Source organism: Loxodonta africana, chromosome 3, assembly GCF_030014295.1.
Source record: "Loxodonta africana isolate mLoxAfr1 chromosome 3, mLoxAfr1.hap2, whole genome shotgun sequence".
Taxonomy (NCBI): Eukaryota; Metazoa; Chordata; class Mammalia; order Proboscidea; family Elephantidae; genus Loxodonta; species Loxodonta africana.
In genome coordinates, this window is record NC_087344.1 from 9,736,109 (window position 1) to 9,754,104 (window position 17,996).

At 41.7% G+C, this 17,996-nt stretch overlaps 1 protein-coding gene across 1 annotated transcript in view; it reads left to right on the forward strand.

The window, feature by feature from the left end:
* Positions 1–3,047: 3,047 nt before the first annotated feature.
* Positions 3,048–17,996, forward strand: part of LOC100655219 (adhesion G protein-coupled receptor E4-like) — a 73,575-nt gene continuing 58,626 nt past the window's right edge. The window contains exons 1-3 of the mRNA XM_064280429.1: positions 3,048–4,055; positions 9,296–9,352; positions 10,534–10,566. Of these exons, the coding sequence (XP_064136499.1) occupies positions 3,941–4,055; positions 9,296–9,352; positions 10,534–10,566 (205 nt within the window). The 5' untranslated portion in view covers positions 3,048–3,940. The remainder of the gene's footprint in view (positions 4,056–9,295; positions 9,353–10,533; positions 10,567–17,996) is intronic.

A 17,996-nucleotide genomic window follows, 5' to 3' on the forward strand; every position in this document is an offset into this window, starting at 1 on the left:
ACGAGCTAGGAGAATAGCATGTCCTTTGGACCTAGGGTCCGTGCACTGAGAAGCTCCTGGACTCGGGAAGATTGATGACAAGGACCTTCCCCCAGAGCCACCAGAGAGAGAAAGCCTTCCCCTGGAGCTGGCACTTTGAATTCAGGCTTCTAGCCTATTAGACTGACAGAATAAAATTCTCTTTGTTAAAGCTCTTCTCTCGGGATGTTTCTGTTCCAGCAACACTTGATAACTATGACAGTGGGTAACAAGCAGCATTGTAAAAGAAACAAAAAGGACTTTAATTATAAAATATCAGATACTGCATGTGGTGAGTGCAGCTTTGTGAAGCTTGGTTTAGTTCTCTCTCTCTGTATATAAATCCCTTGCTATAGAGTCAATTCCAACTCACAGTGACCACATGTGTGTTAGAGTAAAATTTTCAGGGTTTTCAATAGTTGTGACCTTACAGAAGTAGATGCTCAGGACTTTCTCCTGCTGTTCTGCTGGGTGAATTTGAACTGGCAATGTATATATATATATATGCATAGATATTTCTATACATATATGGAAGTGTCCATACATGAGTACTGTATCATCAATATAATATTTCTTATTGTGGGTCATGGCCAGAATCTCTCCAAATAAACATAGCTAGAAGCTTCTGCTGTTTTGAAAAATATTATCACCTCTTTTACATACAATACTGGCTTTAGTAAAACTGGTTTCCAGTGAGGCCGCAAAAAGTGATTGTTCTCATCTGCTTAGGATTTCTTAATAATGGGAGTTTCTATGGTATTTTTTTTTTTTAATTGTGCTTTACATGAAGGTTTCTCATTAAACAATACACATATTGTTTTGTGACATTGGTTGCCAACCCCACGACATGTCAGCACTCCCCTATTCAACCTGGACTTCCCCATTACCAGTTTTTTTGTCTCCTCCTTCCTTCTTGACCTTGTCCCAGGTTTGGTGTGCCCCTTTAGTCTCGTTTTGTTTTATGGGACTGTCTAATCTTTGGCTGAAGGGTGAACCTCAAGAAGGACTTCAGTACTGACTTCTAAGGATGTCCAGAGGCTATACTCTTGGGATTTCTTCAGTCTATCTCAGACCAGTAAGTCTGGTGTTTTTTGTGAGTTAGAATTTTGATTCACATTTTTCTCTAGCTCTGTCTGGGACCCTGTATTGTGACCCCTGCCAGAACAGTCCGCGGTGGTAGCTGGGCACCATATTGTTGTGCTGGACACTGTCTGGTAGAGGCTGTGGTACTTGTGGTCCATTAGTCCTTTGGACTAATCTTTCCCCTGTGTCTTTGGTTTTCTCCTTTCTCCCCTCTCCAGACGGGGTGGAAACAGTGTGGTATCTTAGATGACCACTCACAAGCTTTTGAGAGCCCACAGTCTATTCACCAGAGGGTTTAGAGCATTGTCTTTATAAACTATGTTATGCCCACTGAGGTAGCTGTCCCCCGAGACCATGGTCCCCAGCCCTCAGCCCAGTAATTCAGTCCCTCAGGGAATTTGGATTTTTCTGTGTAGCTTCCACAACCTTGGCTTGGGCAAGTTCTGCTGCTTTCCCCAGTATTGTCTACAGTATATTTTCGAGTAGGTTTTTTGAGAGGAAGAGCACCGTGCATCAAAAAAAGAAAGACAAGTGTTGAGAGAAGGCAAGACAACCAGGAAGTGATTGAGTGTATTTCCTCTAAGGGACACAAGAGTCCCATTTAAAGAATTTGATTTTCAATCAGGCAGTATTCTCTACTACAGAAGTTGTGAACTGCTAGTCTACAGGTTGTATATTTAAAGAAGAGGTGGATTTTAACATCTTCAGATATTTACAGCCTGTGGCCTCCGAGTCTCCACTGTCCTCAGCAGTTGCGGCGTTGTTGTTGTTGGGTGTCATCAAGTCAATTTTCAACTCATAGCAACTTCACGTGACAGAGGAGACTGTCCCATAGGGTTTCCTAGGCTGTAATCTTTATGGGAGCAGATCACCAGGTCTTTCTCCTGTGGAAACCACCAACTTCTCAGTAAATAGCCGAGTGCTTAACCGTTGCACCACCAGGGCCCCTTGCTCCTCACCAATGGCCTCATATTTATGTTCCATGTCTAGCTCCCAGGAAGTATTGGAATTTATGACCTTGGTGTGGTGGTGGACATGGGCTTTGGACTCAGGCAGATTTTGTTCAAGTCTTAGCTTTGCATTTTATTAGCAGCAGGACCTTGAGCTAGTGATATAATCTCTTTGAACTTCCATTTCTTCTTCTGAAAAGTGGGGAGATAATTATAACTTCTATATCACTGGGTGGTTGTGAGCTTTCAATGAGATGATATTTACCAAGCACCTAAGAAGGTACTTGGCCCATAGTGGAAGTTCCCTAAATGTTTTTAAGACCTGGTGAAGGAAGGGAAAAGAGAAGTCTCTGTAGTAAAATTGTATTTACATCCAATATTCCAGTGCATAATGTGCAGGTAACCTGTTCAGGGCTGTCAGGGACCAGAGATTCCCTTGGGATGGTCCCTCTCAGAGCACTACTTTGTTACTGTGGGGACCCCACAGGACCCTTTTGAATTCTCATCACACTGGGTAAGAGGTGAGTCAAAGTCATGGTTATAACCAGAGTCATGGAAGAAGCGTGAATTATCTCCATGACCACCATTGTAACCACCACCTTCATCACCGTCACCATCAGCTCCACCATCTCTACCATCTCCCATCCACCATCTACCACCACCATCACCATTTCTGTCATGTCAGTCATCATCACCACCAACACCGTCATCACTATCATCACTGTCACCACCATTACCACCACCAGCTACCACCATCATCACCACCAACACCCCACCATCACCATTACCACCATTACCACCCTCGTCACTACCACCATCACCATCTTCACCACCACCACCTGCACCTCCACCATTGCCACCATTATCATTCCTTTCACCATCACCACTATGACTACCATTGCTATTATGTCCACCATCACCACAAACACCATCATTACCACCATCACCACCTTCACCACCACTAATACCACTATTATCAGCACCACCATTACTATCATGTTCACCATCCTCACTACCAACATTCCACCATCACCATCATCACCATCTCCACCACCACCACCATCACGACCATTATTATCATGTTCACCATTACCACCATCACCATTACCACCATCAACGGTACCATCACCACCATCACTGTCATTATCATTTCCTCTCCTCATCACAGTTAACATAATTTAGCACTTGCTGTCTGTCAGGCAGGGGTCATATTCTATGGAAGGTCGTCTCATTGATTGAGCACAGTGTGTGTGAAGTATGAAGTACATGCTCTTTCTTAGCCCCATTTTGCAAATGAGAAAACTGAGACTCGGTGGTACAGTCACCACCTTAGGGCCACTCTGATAGTAATGGTGGATCTGGGATTCAAACTCAAGTGTACTGAATGCCACCTAAGTGTCTTATGGCCGGTGCATAACTACGGGTGAGGCATTGAGAAAATTACCCCACAGGCACACAGGCAGACCCTAAAGGATTTCAAACTTCGAGACCAAAATAGAATGGCTACATCAAGACAGGAGTACAGAAAAGAGATGAAGCTGCCAAGAGAAACCCTTTGTGTTTACCATTTTGTTTCCTCTTCCAGGGAAGTGTTTTATTACTATTATTATTTTCTTATTACCAAATAATGTATGAAATTCAGAATTACAGTTGACTAAGAAGAAATTGAAAAATCACTCATAATGCCGTTCTCCTGTTGTTGTTGTTGTTAGGTACCGTCGAGTCGGTTTCGACTCATAGCGACCCTATGCAGAACAGAACGAAACACTGCCTGGTCCTACGCCATCCTTGCAATCATTGTTATGCTTGAGCTCATTGTTGCAGCCACTGTGTCAATCCACCTTGTTGAGGGTCTTCCTCTTTTCCACTGACCCTGTACTCTGCCAAGCATGATGTCCTTCTCCAGGGACACATCCCTCCTGAAAACATGTCCAAAGTATGTAAGAAGCAGTCTCACCGTCCTTGCCTCTAAGGAGCATTGTGGCCGCACTTCTTCCAAGACAGGTTTGTTCATTCTTCTGGCAGTCCATGGTACATTCAATATTCTTCGCCAAAACCACAATTCAAAGGCGTCAACTCTGCTTCGATCTTCCTTATTCATTGTCCAGCTTTCACATGCATATGATGTGACTGAAAATACCATGGCTTGGGTCAGGCGCACCTTGGTCTTCAGGGTGACATCTTTGCTCTTCAACACTTTGAAGAGGTCCTTTGCAGCAGATTTGCCCAAGGCAAGGTGTCTTTTGATTTCTTGACTGCTACTTCCGTGGGTGTTATTGTGGATTCAAGTAAAATGAAATCTTTGACAACTTCAATCTCTTCTCCGTTTATCATGTTGTTGCTCATAGGTCCAGTTGTGAGGATTTTTGTTTTCTTTATGTTGAGGTGTAATCCATACTGAAGGCTGTGGTCTTTGATCTTCATTAGTAAGTGCTTCAAGTCCTCTTCACTTTCAGCAAGCAAGGTTGTGTCATCTGCATAACGCAGGTTGTTAATGAGTCTTCCTCCAATCCTAATGCCCCGTTCTTCTTCATGTAGTCCAGCTTCTTGTATTATTTGTTCTGCCTACAGATTAAACAGATATGGTGAAAGATTACAACCATGACGCACACTTTTCCTCACTTTAAACCAATCAGTATCCCCTTGTTCTGTCTGAACAACTGCCTCTTGATCCATGTAAAGTTTCCTCATGAGCACAATTAAGTGTTCTGGAATTCCCATTCTTCACAGTGTTATCCATAGTTTGTTATGATCCACACAGTTGAATGCCTTTGCATAGTCAACAAAACACAGGTAAACATCCTTCTGGTATTCTCTGCTTTCAGCCAGGATCCATCTGACATCAGCAATGATATCCCTGGTTCCACATCCTCTTCTGAAACCTGCCTGAATTTCTGGCAGTTCCCTGTAAGTATAGTGCTGCAACTGTTTTTGAATGATCTTCAGCAAAATTTTGCTTGCATGTGATATTAACAATATTGTTCTATAATTTCCACAGTCAGTTGGATCACTCTTTTTGGAATAGGCATAAATATGGATCTCTTCCAGTCAGTTGGCCAGGAAGCTGTCTTCCATATTTCTTGGCATAGATAAGTGAGCACCTCCAGCAGTGCATCTGTTTCTTGAAACATCTCAATTGATATTTCATCAATTCCTGGAGCCTTGTTTTTCGCCAATGCCTTCAGAGCAGTACTTCTTCCTTCAGTACCATCGGTTCCTGATCATATGCCACCTCTTGAAATGGTTGAATATTGACTAATTCTTTTTGGTATAATGACTCTCTGTGTTCCTTCCATCTTCTTTTGATGCTTCCTGCATCATTTAATATTTTCCCCATGGAATCCTTCACTATTGCAACTCAAGGCTTGAATTTTTTCTTCAGTTCTTTCAGCTTGAGAAACACCAAGCGTGTTCTTCCCTTTTGGTTTTCCACCTCCCGCTCTTTGCACATGTCATTATAATACTTTACTTTGCCTTCTCTAGAGGCCCTTCGAAATCTTCTGTTTAATTCTTTTCCTTCATCAATTCTTCCTTTTGCTTTGGCTGCTCGACGCTCAAGAGCAAGTTTCAGAGTCTCCTCTGACTTCCATCTTGGTCTTTTCTTTCTTTCCCATCTTTTCAGTGACCTCTTGCTTTCTTCATGGATGATGTCCTTGATGCCATTCCACAACTCATCTGGTCTTTGGTCACTAGTGTTCAGTGCATCAAATCTATTCTTCAAAAGGTCTCTAAATTCAGGTGGGATATACTCAAGGTCATATTTTGCCTCTCATAGACTTGCCCTGATTTTCTTCAGTTTTAGCTTGAACTTCCATATGAGCAATTGATGGTCTGTTCCACAGTCGGCCCCGGCCTTGTTCTGACTGATGATATTGAGCTTTTCCATTGTCTCTTTCCACAGATGTAGTCAATTTGATTTCTGTGTGTTCCATCTGGCGAGGTCCATGTGTATAGTCACCGTTTATGTTGGTGAAAGATGGTATTTGCAATGAAGAAGTCGTTGGTCTTGCAAAATTCTCGCATTCAATCTCCGGCATTGTTTCTATCACCAAGGCCATGTATTTCAACTACTGATCCTTCTTCTTTGTTTCCAACTTTTGCTTTCCAATTGCCTGTAATTATCAGTGCGTCTTGATTGCATGTTCGATCAATTTCAGACTGTAGCAGCTGATAAAAACCTTCCTTTTTCTTCATCTTTGGCCCTAGTGGTTGGTGCGTAAATTTGAATAATAGTCATATTAACTGGTCTTCCTTGTAGGCATATGGACATCATCTTATCACTGACAGCGTTGTACTCCAGGATAGATTTTGAAAAGTTCTTTTTGACGATGAATGCAACACCATTCCTCTTCAAGTTGTCATTCCCAGCATAGTAGAGTATATGATTGTCTGATTCAAAATGGCCAATAGCAGTCCATTTCAGCTCACTAACGCCTAGGGTATCGATGTTTATGTGTTCCATTTCATTTTTGACGATTTGCAATTTTCCTAGACTCATACTTCATACATTCCAGGTTCCAATTATTAATGGACGTTTGCAGCTGTTTCTTCTCATTTTGAGTCATGCCACATCAGCAAATGAAGGTCCCGAAAGCTTTACTCCATCCACGTCATTAAGGTCGACTCTACTTTGAGGAGGCAGCTCTTCCCCAGTCATCTTTTGAGTGCCTTCCAACCTGGGGGGCTCATCTTCCAGCACTGTATCAGACAATGTTGTGCTGCTATTCATAAGGTTTTCACTGGCTAATGCTTTTCAGAAGTAGGCTACCGGTCCTTCTTCCTAGTCTGTCTTAGTCTGGAAGCTCAGCTGAAACCTGTCCTCCATGGGTGACCCTGCTGGTATCTGAATACCGGTGGCATAGCTTCCAGCATCAAAGCAACACACAAGCCCCCACAGTACAACAAACTGACAGACACTTGGGGGATTCTCCTGTTAGCATTTATAATTCCTTTAAATGTGACATTATGTATTTTGCTGTATAACTGGCATTTTATTCCAATGCTATATCACAGTTGCTTTGTATGTTATTTTTTTGTCGTAAAAATATAGAAAACACAGCATTATCAATTCAACATTTTTCACATGTTCAATTCAGGGACACCAATTCCTATGTTATTTTAATAGCCTCCCACAGCATTATTTTCATTTACGGTATCGAATTATTTTTGTCACACATATTTAAATGCTGGCTGTCTCCCCCTTGCATTTGGTGAAATGATTGTCTTCAAACCATTAGAAGCATCTTCTCCATCAGTGCCTTTATCACCGACGGTGCCACTTTGTGAGTGGCTTAGCTGACTTGCAGAGCATAGGGTCTTTGCTAATGCCCACTGAAAGTTTTATGCTAATCCCAATTACCCACTGACGTAACATTAGCACAGTTCTTCAATTTTAAAATGATACCCATAAGGCATTTATTACATTGCTTTTTAAAGTCTCCTTTGAAAAGCTCATTTATACTGATGTCATTAACTCCAACTCATGGCGCCTGCGTGTGTGTCGGAGTAGAACTGTGCTCCGTAGGGATTTCTATGGCTGATTTTTCTGAAGTAAATCACCAGGCCTTTCTTCTGAGGTGCCCGCGGGTAGACTCAAACCTCCAACCTTTCGGTTAGCAGCTGAGTGCGTCAACCATTTGCACCATCCAGGGACTTCAGTGACGTCTAACACTTCCATTATTTTCTCCTTTAGAAACTGTTTATTCTTTGAATATAAAATACAATCACTGGCACAATATTCAGAAAGTACAAAAGCGCAAACTATGAAAAGTCTCCTTCCTGCTCTGCTTCCCAGGCATCAGATCCTCTTTTCGAAGACAAGTGGTGTTAGCAGTTCCTTAGGTGTCTTCCAGGGATCTCATGCAGATACAAGATCATATACCCATATCTGCACGCATGTGAGGACTTTGTGAGTGGATACACACACACATATATATATAAGGTTGTGGATGGAATGGTAACTTTTTTTGTAAAATAGGAGAGTTGGTTTACCTATTGTGTAACCCATGACACCCAGGGCTGTCAAGTCGATTCTTAGGAGACCTGGTGGCACAGTGGTTAAAGCACCTGCTGCTAACTGAATGTTCAGCAGTTAGAACTCGCCAGCTGCTCTGCTGGAGAAAGATGTGGCCGTCTGTTTCTGTACAGATGACAGCCTTGGAAATCCTATGGGCAGTTGCCCTCTGTCCTATAGAACTGCTTTGAGTTGGAATCAACTCAACCTCAGTGGGTTTGGGTTTTTTTTTTTTTTTTTTTAGGAGAGATAGTTTATAATATAAACATATTTATGTAAATACATTATACATCGGTTTTACATTATGTAATTATATATAATCTATTTCTTACATACACTTCATAAATTCTATATAGATTATATTTATATATTTATATATTTTAAAAAATCTGCTGTCTAGTTGATTTTGACTCATGATGACCCCATGTGTGTCAGAGTAGAGCTGTGCTCCACAGGGCTTCCAAGGCTGTGAGCTTTCAGAAGCAAATCATCAGGTCTGTCTTCCAAGGCTTCTCTGGGTGGGTTTGAACTGCCAGCATTTCTGTTAGCAGTTAACTATTTGACCTTTTGTGGCAACCAGGGAATCCACAGATTTGTATATTATATTTTTTATCAAATTATATATAATTACATTTATATATTTATATACTATATTATATGTAAATATAAAATATTTGTATATTTATATATTGTATTTAGATAATATTGTATATTTATATATTATATCAGATATAGTATAAAAAACCAAAACCAAACCCATTGCCGTTGAGCCAATTCCGACTCATAATAACCCTATAGACTAGAATTGCCCCCATAGAGTTTCCAAGGAGCACCTGGTAGATTCGAATTGTCACCATTTTTGGTTATCAGCCATAGCACTTAACCACTACACCACCAGAGTTTATATATATATGTATATATATATACATAAAAATACATATATATACACATACATATATATATGTATATGTCATTGTGTATAGTATACTAAACGAGCTGTGGTGGTGCAACAGTTAAGCACTCAGCTGCTAACCGAAAGGTCAGGGATTCAAACCCTCCAGCAGCTTCACTGAAGAAAAGATGTAGACATCTGCTTCTGTGAAGATTACAGCCTAGGAAACCCTATGGGGAAGTTCTGTTCTGTCCTATAGATTTGCTACGAGTCGGAATTGATTCGATGGCACACAACAACTACAACAATAGCATGCTAACATCCTCCTTATTATCTCAGGTTCTGGCCACCTGGATCTCAGCACTATGTCCAGCAGGTATCTGCTCCTCATCTCAGGTGAGTGTAACAAAGAACTCCCTCTCCCTGCATGCTAACTTTGGTTGCTCCCCCAAATTTGTCAGTCCTATTATTATCTCTCACACTGAGCCCTTAGGTTGGGCTCCCCAAAGAAGACATTGGGACAAGAACTTGGGTGTGAGAGCAGTTTGTTGGGTGGTGACCCCAGGAAGCCCAGGAGAGGCAGGAAAAGGAGAAGACAGTGAAGCGTGTGTTCATGAAGGGCTAGAGTTGTGGGATGAGACAGAGGTGGCTCAGAGGTAGAGCTCTTGCCTTCCATGTGGGAGACTCAGGTTCTATTCCCAGCCAGTGCACCTCATGTGCAGCCACCACCCAACTATCAGTGGAGGCTTGAGTGTTACTAGGACACTGAACAGGTTTCAGCAGAGCTTCCAGCAAAGCTGGTCTAGGAAGAAACACCTGGCTCTCAACTTCCTAAAAGTAGCCAGCAAAAAACTTGTGATTCTAAAGGTCTGATCCTATTGTACATGAGTTTGCCATGATTCGGGGGCTGACTCAATGGCAGCTAACAACAACAGATATTTCATGTAAGTGGGATCATCCAATATTTGTGCTTTTGTGACTGATTTCACTCAGCACAATGTTTCCAAGGTTCATGCATGTTGCGTCTGGTATCAAAACATCACGTTATATTTCTGATGGACATTGCTGGCTTAGAAGTCCAGACTAGTAAAGATACTGTTGCTATTGTTGGGTGCAGTTGAGTTGATTCTGACTCATAGCTACCCCATGTGACTGAGTAGCACTGCCCTCTAGGGTTTTCTTGGCTGTAAACTTTACAGGAGCAGATTGCCAGGTCTTTTCTCCTGTGGAACCACTGGTGGGTTTCAACCACCAACCTTTTGGTTAACAGCCAAGTCCTTAATCACTGCACAACCAGGCCTCCTTGGTAAAGCTTGACTTTTGAATATAGAAAGGAGACTGGCCTTTTGATGCCAGACTTGGAGAAAAAGATGAAGTAGCTGCCGGAATGTCAGAAATCAGGACACAAGCTGCAGCCACATGTTCCACTCCTGCTTCAGTAATACATGATGCCCTGGTGTTTGCCGTGCCAGGAGTGTGCCGTGAAGCTAGTGTGTAGAGGTAAGCAGTAGGAGAACAGGCCCCCAGCAGAGTCCTGGGCATTCCCTGTCTGAACTGTCCCCTCTTCTCTGTTTCAGGTCTCAGCATCCTGCTGGCACTATCAGGAGGAGGTAAGTCTACTCATGGCCAAAGGCCAAGGGGGAAAAAATCGGGATCTGGAGCCTTTCTCCAGGAGAGGGAAGGAGCCCTTTGCAACTGAGTCCCTGTCATGTTCTGCTTACCCCTTTGAGTCCCCAAGGACTGATTTCCTCCTCTCCATCACCAATCCATTTAATTTAGCTCTTACATTGCATCACACCCAGTGATTAGCAAATTACAAAACCTGTTGTGATTGAGTCAATTCTAAATCGTGGTGACTCCACATGTTACAGAGAAGAACTGTGCTCCATAGGGTTTCTTGGCTGACATCTTTATGGAAGGAGCCCTGGTGGCGCAACGGTTAAGTGCTCAAGGGCTAACTGAAAGGTTGGCACTTCAAACCCACCCAGCAGCTCTGCAGAAGAAAGACCTGACGATCTGCTTTGGTAAAGATTTGTTGTTGTTAGGTGCTGTCGAGTTGGTTCCCACTCATAGCGCATTATATACAACATAAGAAGCACCGCCCAGTCCTGCGCCATCCTCACAACTGCTGCTGTGTTTGAGCCCATTGTCGAAGCCACTGTGTCAGCACGTCTCGTTGAGGGTCTTCCTCCTTTTCGCTGACCCTCTACTTTACCAAGCATGATGTCCTTCTCCAGGGACTGGTCCCTCCTGATAACATGTCCAAATTAGGTGAGAGAAGTCTTGCATCCTTGCTTCTAAGCGGCATTTTTTTTAGATTAGCGTCTCCTAAGCCCATAGGCATTTTCAAGCAGTCTTTAAGGACAGCCTCAGGGTGATTCTTTAATAATATATACCATTGTATTTGTAACTCTTCTCCCACTTTCTACTTCCTGAGGTCCAAAGCAGATGCATCGTCTCACAGCTTGTGAATTTTCTAGGGCTATTTAAATAAACAAAAAAGTTTTTTGTTTTTTTTTTTTATCTAGAAGGATCCATTAAAAGGTGAATACTATTATTGAACAAGAGGAAAAAGATCTTTTCCTTGGCATAGAAAACATGAATACTCCATTAAAAAATCTCCAAATCTCCTCTTTTCTTCCTTTTCTAACCCTTACAATGCCTTCTGTTTTATAATGTGTGTTGGTATTTCTAAAAGCAAACACATAAAATAAGGGATTGTGTGGGTCTCTCATCGTACCGACACTAAGTTCTATCATTCAAGCAGTCAAAAACTTTTCCTCTGTGGTCTGTATTTTTCAAGAAAATGTTTTATTTGGGTCAGAACAAACCAGATTTCATCCTTAATTTCTCTTGTTATTTAGTGTTTACAGACAACGACTCAGTGCATTCCTTTTAAGCATTCCACAAACGCCAATTTGTTCTTTTATTTTCTCCTTTATGTTAGTGCTAGGTGTCATTCCATCGGAGAAACGAGGGAAGACAGCAAAGAACTGGAGTCAACAGGAAGAGTCACAGTTTTTGTTTTTTAATGAAAAAAGTTAAATGTTACATTAAACCACTCAGACTGATGAATATCACCATAAAACAACAAAGACCTGAGATTTTCGTGTGGAAGGGGGAGGCTGGGATCAAATCCAAGCCTGGTCAGGACATGCAGCTAGAACCCACTACTGCAGAAAAACTCAGCTTCCTAAAGGAAAAAACAAGGGGTTCTGGCAAAATTAAATTGCTTCAATTCAGCAGCAGAATAATACAATCTAGAGGAAACCCTGCTGGCGTAGTGGTTAAGTGCTACAGCTGCTAACCAAAGGGTCAGCACTTCAAATCTGCCAGGCGCTCCTTGGAAACTCTATGGGGCAGTACTATTCTGTCCTATAGGGTCGCTATGAGTGGGAATCGACTCGACGGCACTGGGTTTGGTTTTGGTTTTAGTGAGACAGAACAAGCTCTGAAATTCCTAGTCAAACAAAAGTCATAGCTTCAGGTATGGGTCTCAGAGTTTAATGATGGAAGTGTGAGGATTGTTGTCCTGTGAACTGGATTCAGGGATGACTTGAAGGGTCACTTGAAGAAAAACAGATACCTGGACATTTTCCTTTACTAAGCTTCTGTCAGTTTGTCATACTGTGGTGGCTTGCATGTTACTGTGATACTGAAAGCTATGCCACCTGTATTTGAAGTACCAGCAGGGTCACCTATGAGGAACAGGTTTCAGCTGGGCTTCCAGACCAAGAAAGACTAGGAAGAAGGACCTGGTGGTTTACTTCTGAAAAAACTGGCCAGTGAAAATCTTATGAATAGCAGACGAACACTGTCTGATATAGTGCCAGAAGATGAGCCTCTAAAGTTCGAAGGCAGTCAAAATACAACTGGTGAAGAGCTGCCTCCACAGAGTAGAGTAGACCTTAATGACACGGATGGAGTAAAGTTTTCGGGACCTTCATTTGATGATTAATGCAAACATCCATCAATAATTAGAATGTGGAATGTACAAAGTATGAATCTAGGAAAACTGGAAGTCATCAAAAATGAAATGAAATGCATTTAAGCATTTGTGAGCTGAAATGGACTGGTACTGACCATTTGGAATCAGACAATCATACGGTGTAACATGCCAGGAAGGACAAATTAAAGCAGAGAAGTGTTGCATTCATTATCAAAAAGAACATTTCAAGAGCCCTGGTGGCACAGTGGTTAAGCCTTTGGCAGTTAAACGGAAGGTCAGAAGTTGGAATCCACCAGCCACTCTTTGGAAACCCAGTGGGGCAGTTCTACTCTGTCCTTTAGGGTCACTGTGAATCGGAATCAAGTTGACAACAATGTGTTTTTTTACCCTGAAATATAATGCTGTCAATGATTGGATAATATCCATTTGCCTACAAGGAAGACCAGTTAATACAACTATTATTCAAATTTATGCACCAACCGCTAAGGCCAAAGATGAGGAAACTGGAGATTTTTACCAACTTCAGCAGTCTGAAACTGATCAAACACACAGTCAAGAGGCATTGATAATTACTGGTGATTGGAATACAAAACTTGGGAACAAAGAAGAAGGATCATTAGTTGGAAAATATTGTCCTGGTAATAGAAAAAATGCTGGAGATCACATGATAGAATTTTGCAAGACCAACAACTTCACTGCAAACAGATTTTTTCAACAACATAAATGGTGACTGTACACTTGGACCTCACCAGATGAAAAGCACAGGAATCAAATTGACTATATTTGTGGAAAGAGACAATGGAAGAACTCAATACCATCTGTCAGAAAAAGGCAAGGGTCTGACTGCAGAACAGACTATCAATTGCTTATGTGCAAGTTCAAGTTGACGCTGAACAAAGTTAAATCAAGTCCATGAAAGCCAAAATATGACCTCAGTGAGTAGCACCTGGGGTCTTAAAAGCCTGTGAGCAGCCATCTAGCACACTCCACTGGTCTCACCCCTTCGGGAGCAAGCAAAAATGAAGAAAACTAAAAACACAAGGGAAAGATTCCTCCAAAGGACTAATGGACCACATCTACCATGGCCTCCACCAGACTGAGTCCAGTACAACCAGATGGTGCCCGGTTTCCACCACTGGCTGCTCTGACAATAGAGGGTCCTGGACGGAGCTGGAGAAAAATGTAGAACAAAATTCTAACTCAAAAAGAAAGACCAGACTTGCTGGCCTGACAGACACTGCAGAAACCCTGAGAGTATGGACCCCGAACACCCTTTCAGCTCAGTAATGAGGCCATTCCTGAGGTTCACCCTTCAGCCAAAGATTGAACAGACCCGTTGAACAACACAAGACTAAAGGGATGCACCAGCCCTGAGGCGGGGACTGGAAAGTAAGAGAGAACAGGAAAGCCGTAATAGGGAACCCAGGGTTGAGAAGGGAGAGTGCTGACAGGTTCTGGGGTTGTTAACCAATGTCATATGACAATACGTGTACTGTTTGATGAGAAACTATAGTTTCTTCTGTAAACCTTCATCTAAAGTTCAATTAAAAAATATATATATATATTTACATATATATATATGCCTGGAGTATATCCCACCTGAACGTGGAGATTATCTCAAGAAAGATTTGATGCATTGAACACTAATAACCAAAGACCAGAGGAGTTGTGAGATGACATCAAGGACATCATATATGAAGAAAGCAAAAGGTCATTAAAAAGACAGGGAAGAAAGAAAAGACCAAAATAGATGTCAGAAGAGACTCTGAAACTTGCTCTTGAATGTCTAGTAGCTAAAGCGAATGGAAGAAATGATGAAATAAAAGTTGTGAACAGAAGATTCAAAAGGGCCTGTCGAGAAGACAAAGTATTTTGATGACATGTGCAGAGACCTGTAGATAGAAAACCAAAAGGGAAGAGAACAATCAGCATTTTTCAGGCTGAAAGAGCTGAAGAAAAAATTCAAGCCTGGAGCCACAATATTTTTTTATGGGCAAAATATTGAACAATGCAGGACGCATCAAAAGCAAATGAAAGGAATACACTGAGTCACTGCACCAAAAAGAATTTGTCCACAGTCAACCATTTCAAGACGTAGCATATGATCAAGAACTGACGGTATTGAAGAAGTCTGAGCTGCACTGAGGCGCTGGTGAAAAACAAGGCTCCAGGAATTGACAGAATACCTATTTAGATGTTTCAACAAATGGATACAGCCCTGAAAGCGCTCACGTGTCTATATCAAGAAATTTGGAAGACAACTACCTGGTCAACTGACTGGAAGAAATCCATATTTGTGCCCTCTCCAAAGAAACGTGTTACAACAGGATGCAGAAATTATCAAACATTATCATTAATATCACAAGCGAGTAAAATTTTGCTGAAGATCATTCCAAAGCAGTTGCAGCAGTACCTTCACAGGGAACTACCAGAAACTCAAGCCGGATTCAGAAGAGGACATGGGATGAGGGATATTATTACTGATGTCAGACGGATCTTGGCTGAAAGCGGAGAATACCAGAAAGATGTTTTCCTGGTTTTATTGACTATGCAAAGGCATTCAACTGTGTGAATTATGGATAACTTTGCTAAGAATGGGAATTCCAGAAAACTTAATTGTGCTCATGAGGAACTTCTGCGTAAACCAAGTGGTAGTCCTTCTGACAAAACAAGGGATTCAGCTCAGTTGAAAGTGAGGAAAGGTGTGGGTCAGTGTTGTACCCTTCCACCATACTTGTTCAACCTGTATGGAGAGCAAATAATCCAAAAGCCTGGACTATATGAAGAAGCAGTGGCATCAGGATTGGTGGAAGACTCATTAACAACTTGCAATATGCAGATGACACAATCTTGCTTGGTGAAAGCAAAAGTGTCTTGAAGCACTTACTGATGAAGATAGTAAGACTACAGCTTTCAGCATGGATTACAGCTCAACATAAAGAAAACAAAAATCCTCACAACTGGACCAATATACACTATCACAATAAACGGAGAAAAGTTCTACGATTGTCAAGGATTTCATTTTGCTTGGATCCACAATCACCGTCAGGATATCAATGGACATATTGCATTGGACAAATCTGCTGCAAAAGACCTCTATTAAAGTTTGAAAAGCAAAGGTGTCACTTTGAGGACTAAGGTGTTCCTGACCCAAACCGTGATATTTTCAGTAGCCTCATATGTGTGCAAAAGCTGGACAATGAACAAGGAAGACTGAAGAAGAATTGATGCCTTTGAGTTATGGTGTTGGGGAACAATAGTGGATATACTGTGGACTTCCAGAAGAACGAACAAGTCTGAGTTGGAAGGAATTCAGCCAGAGTGCTCCTTGGAAGTGAGGATGGAAAGACTGTCTCGTGTGCTTTGGATGTGTTATCAAGAGGGATCAGTCCCTGGAGAAAGGCATCATGCTTGCTGAAGTAGAGGGTCATCAAAAAAGAGAAAGACCCTGGACAAGATGGCCTGACACAGTGACTGCAACAATGGGCTCAAACATAGCAATGATTGTGGGGATGATGCAGGACAGGACAGTGTTTTGTTCTGTTGTACAGTTGGCTATGAGTCAGAACCAACTCAACAACACCTAACAACAACAACAACTGTTTCGGTATTCATGTCTACAAATTCTTTCACCTGTATCATTTCCAGGTCTGTTTCTATTTATTGATTTTTCTCCTTGTTAGGAGATGCATTTTCCTGCTTTTTTGTCTGTCTGATCGTTTTTTGTATGTTTCCTATACATCATGAATTTTAGCTTGTTGAGTGCTAGAGATTTTTGTATATATTCTTGGATTTTGTTGTTGATGTCTGGTGCATAGCAAGTTCTTGGTAAACAAGAACCGTAGTTATTTATATGACCATCTGACCTCTTTCCTTATGCTTCCTTAGCCCCTCTGCAGTCATATCCTTATTGTCCTTTCTCTTTTAATCACCTTCTGTTTTTCTAGGCTTTCCATTTCCTTGTTCCTTTCCCCTCTCCCAGAAACCAAAAGGAATGAGCCAGGAGAGTAAGAAAGAAAATGAGACCAGGAAATAAAGAAAAAGGAGAAAGGAAGTGGGAGCAGAAGAAATGATGACAAACATTTGCAAAAGGAGAATTAAGGCTTTCCCCTTCCATTCCTGACCAAAGCACATGTTATTTTATTTTAGTTAATTATTGATCTTGATGCTAGGGTTTTTGATGTTGTTAGGTGCCATCAAGTCAGTTCTGACTCATAGCGACCCTATGTACAACAGAACGAAACACTGCGCTGTCCTGCACTATCCTCACAATCATTGTTATGCTTGAGCCCATTGTTGCAGCCACTGTGTCAACCCATCTCGATGACGGTCTTCCTCTTTTTCACTGACCCTGTACTTTACCAAACAAGATGTCCTTCTCCAGGGACTGCTCCTTCCTGATAACATGTCCAAAGTATTTAAGATGAAGTCTCGGCATCCTTGCTTATAGTGAGAGTTTTGGCTGTACTTCTTTCAAGACAAATTTGTTCGTTCTTCAGGCAGTCCATGGTATATTCAGTGTTCTTCACCAACACCATAATTCAAAGCCATCGACTCCTCTTAGCTTTTCCTTATTCACTGTCCAGCTTTCACATGCATATGAGATGACTGAAAAACACCATACTAGGGAGTCAGTCTTTTATTTTTTAAGGTTAACTAACAATGTGTTTGCTCAAATTAATTAAATTAACACAAGTTGTATTCCTTATTGAGCACTTAGATGGTCACACAAGATTTCCACCTCGTCCTCTATTTAATTCAATTTTCTTTTCGAGAAATGTGAACAAAGAGAGGCAAACCTGAGTGTTAGGTTATATTGTCTCTGGTTAATTTCCTGATGTAAAGCTTTGCTGAGAAATCATTTGATTAAGTGCCCCATTTGTAAGCCGTTGTGGTGCTTAATAATCTCAGCACTCAGTCACTTCTTCAACTCAGCAGGCTCCCTGCCAAAGCACACAACATTGGATGAAGCAGGTAAAGAATGTTTGTTCTGCTCTAACATGAACGTTGCTCTGCAGAACCAAAAACCAAACCCAAACCCAGTGCCATCAAGTCGATTCCGACTCACAGCGACCCTATTGGACAGAGTAG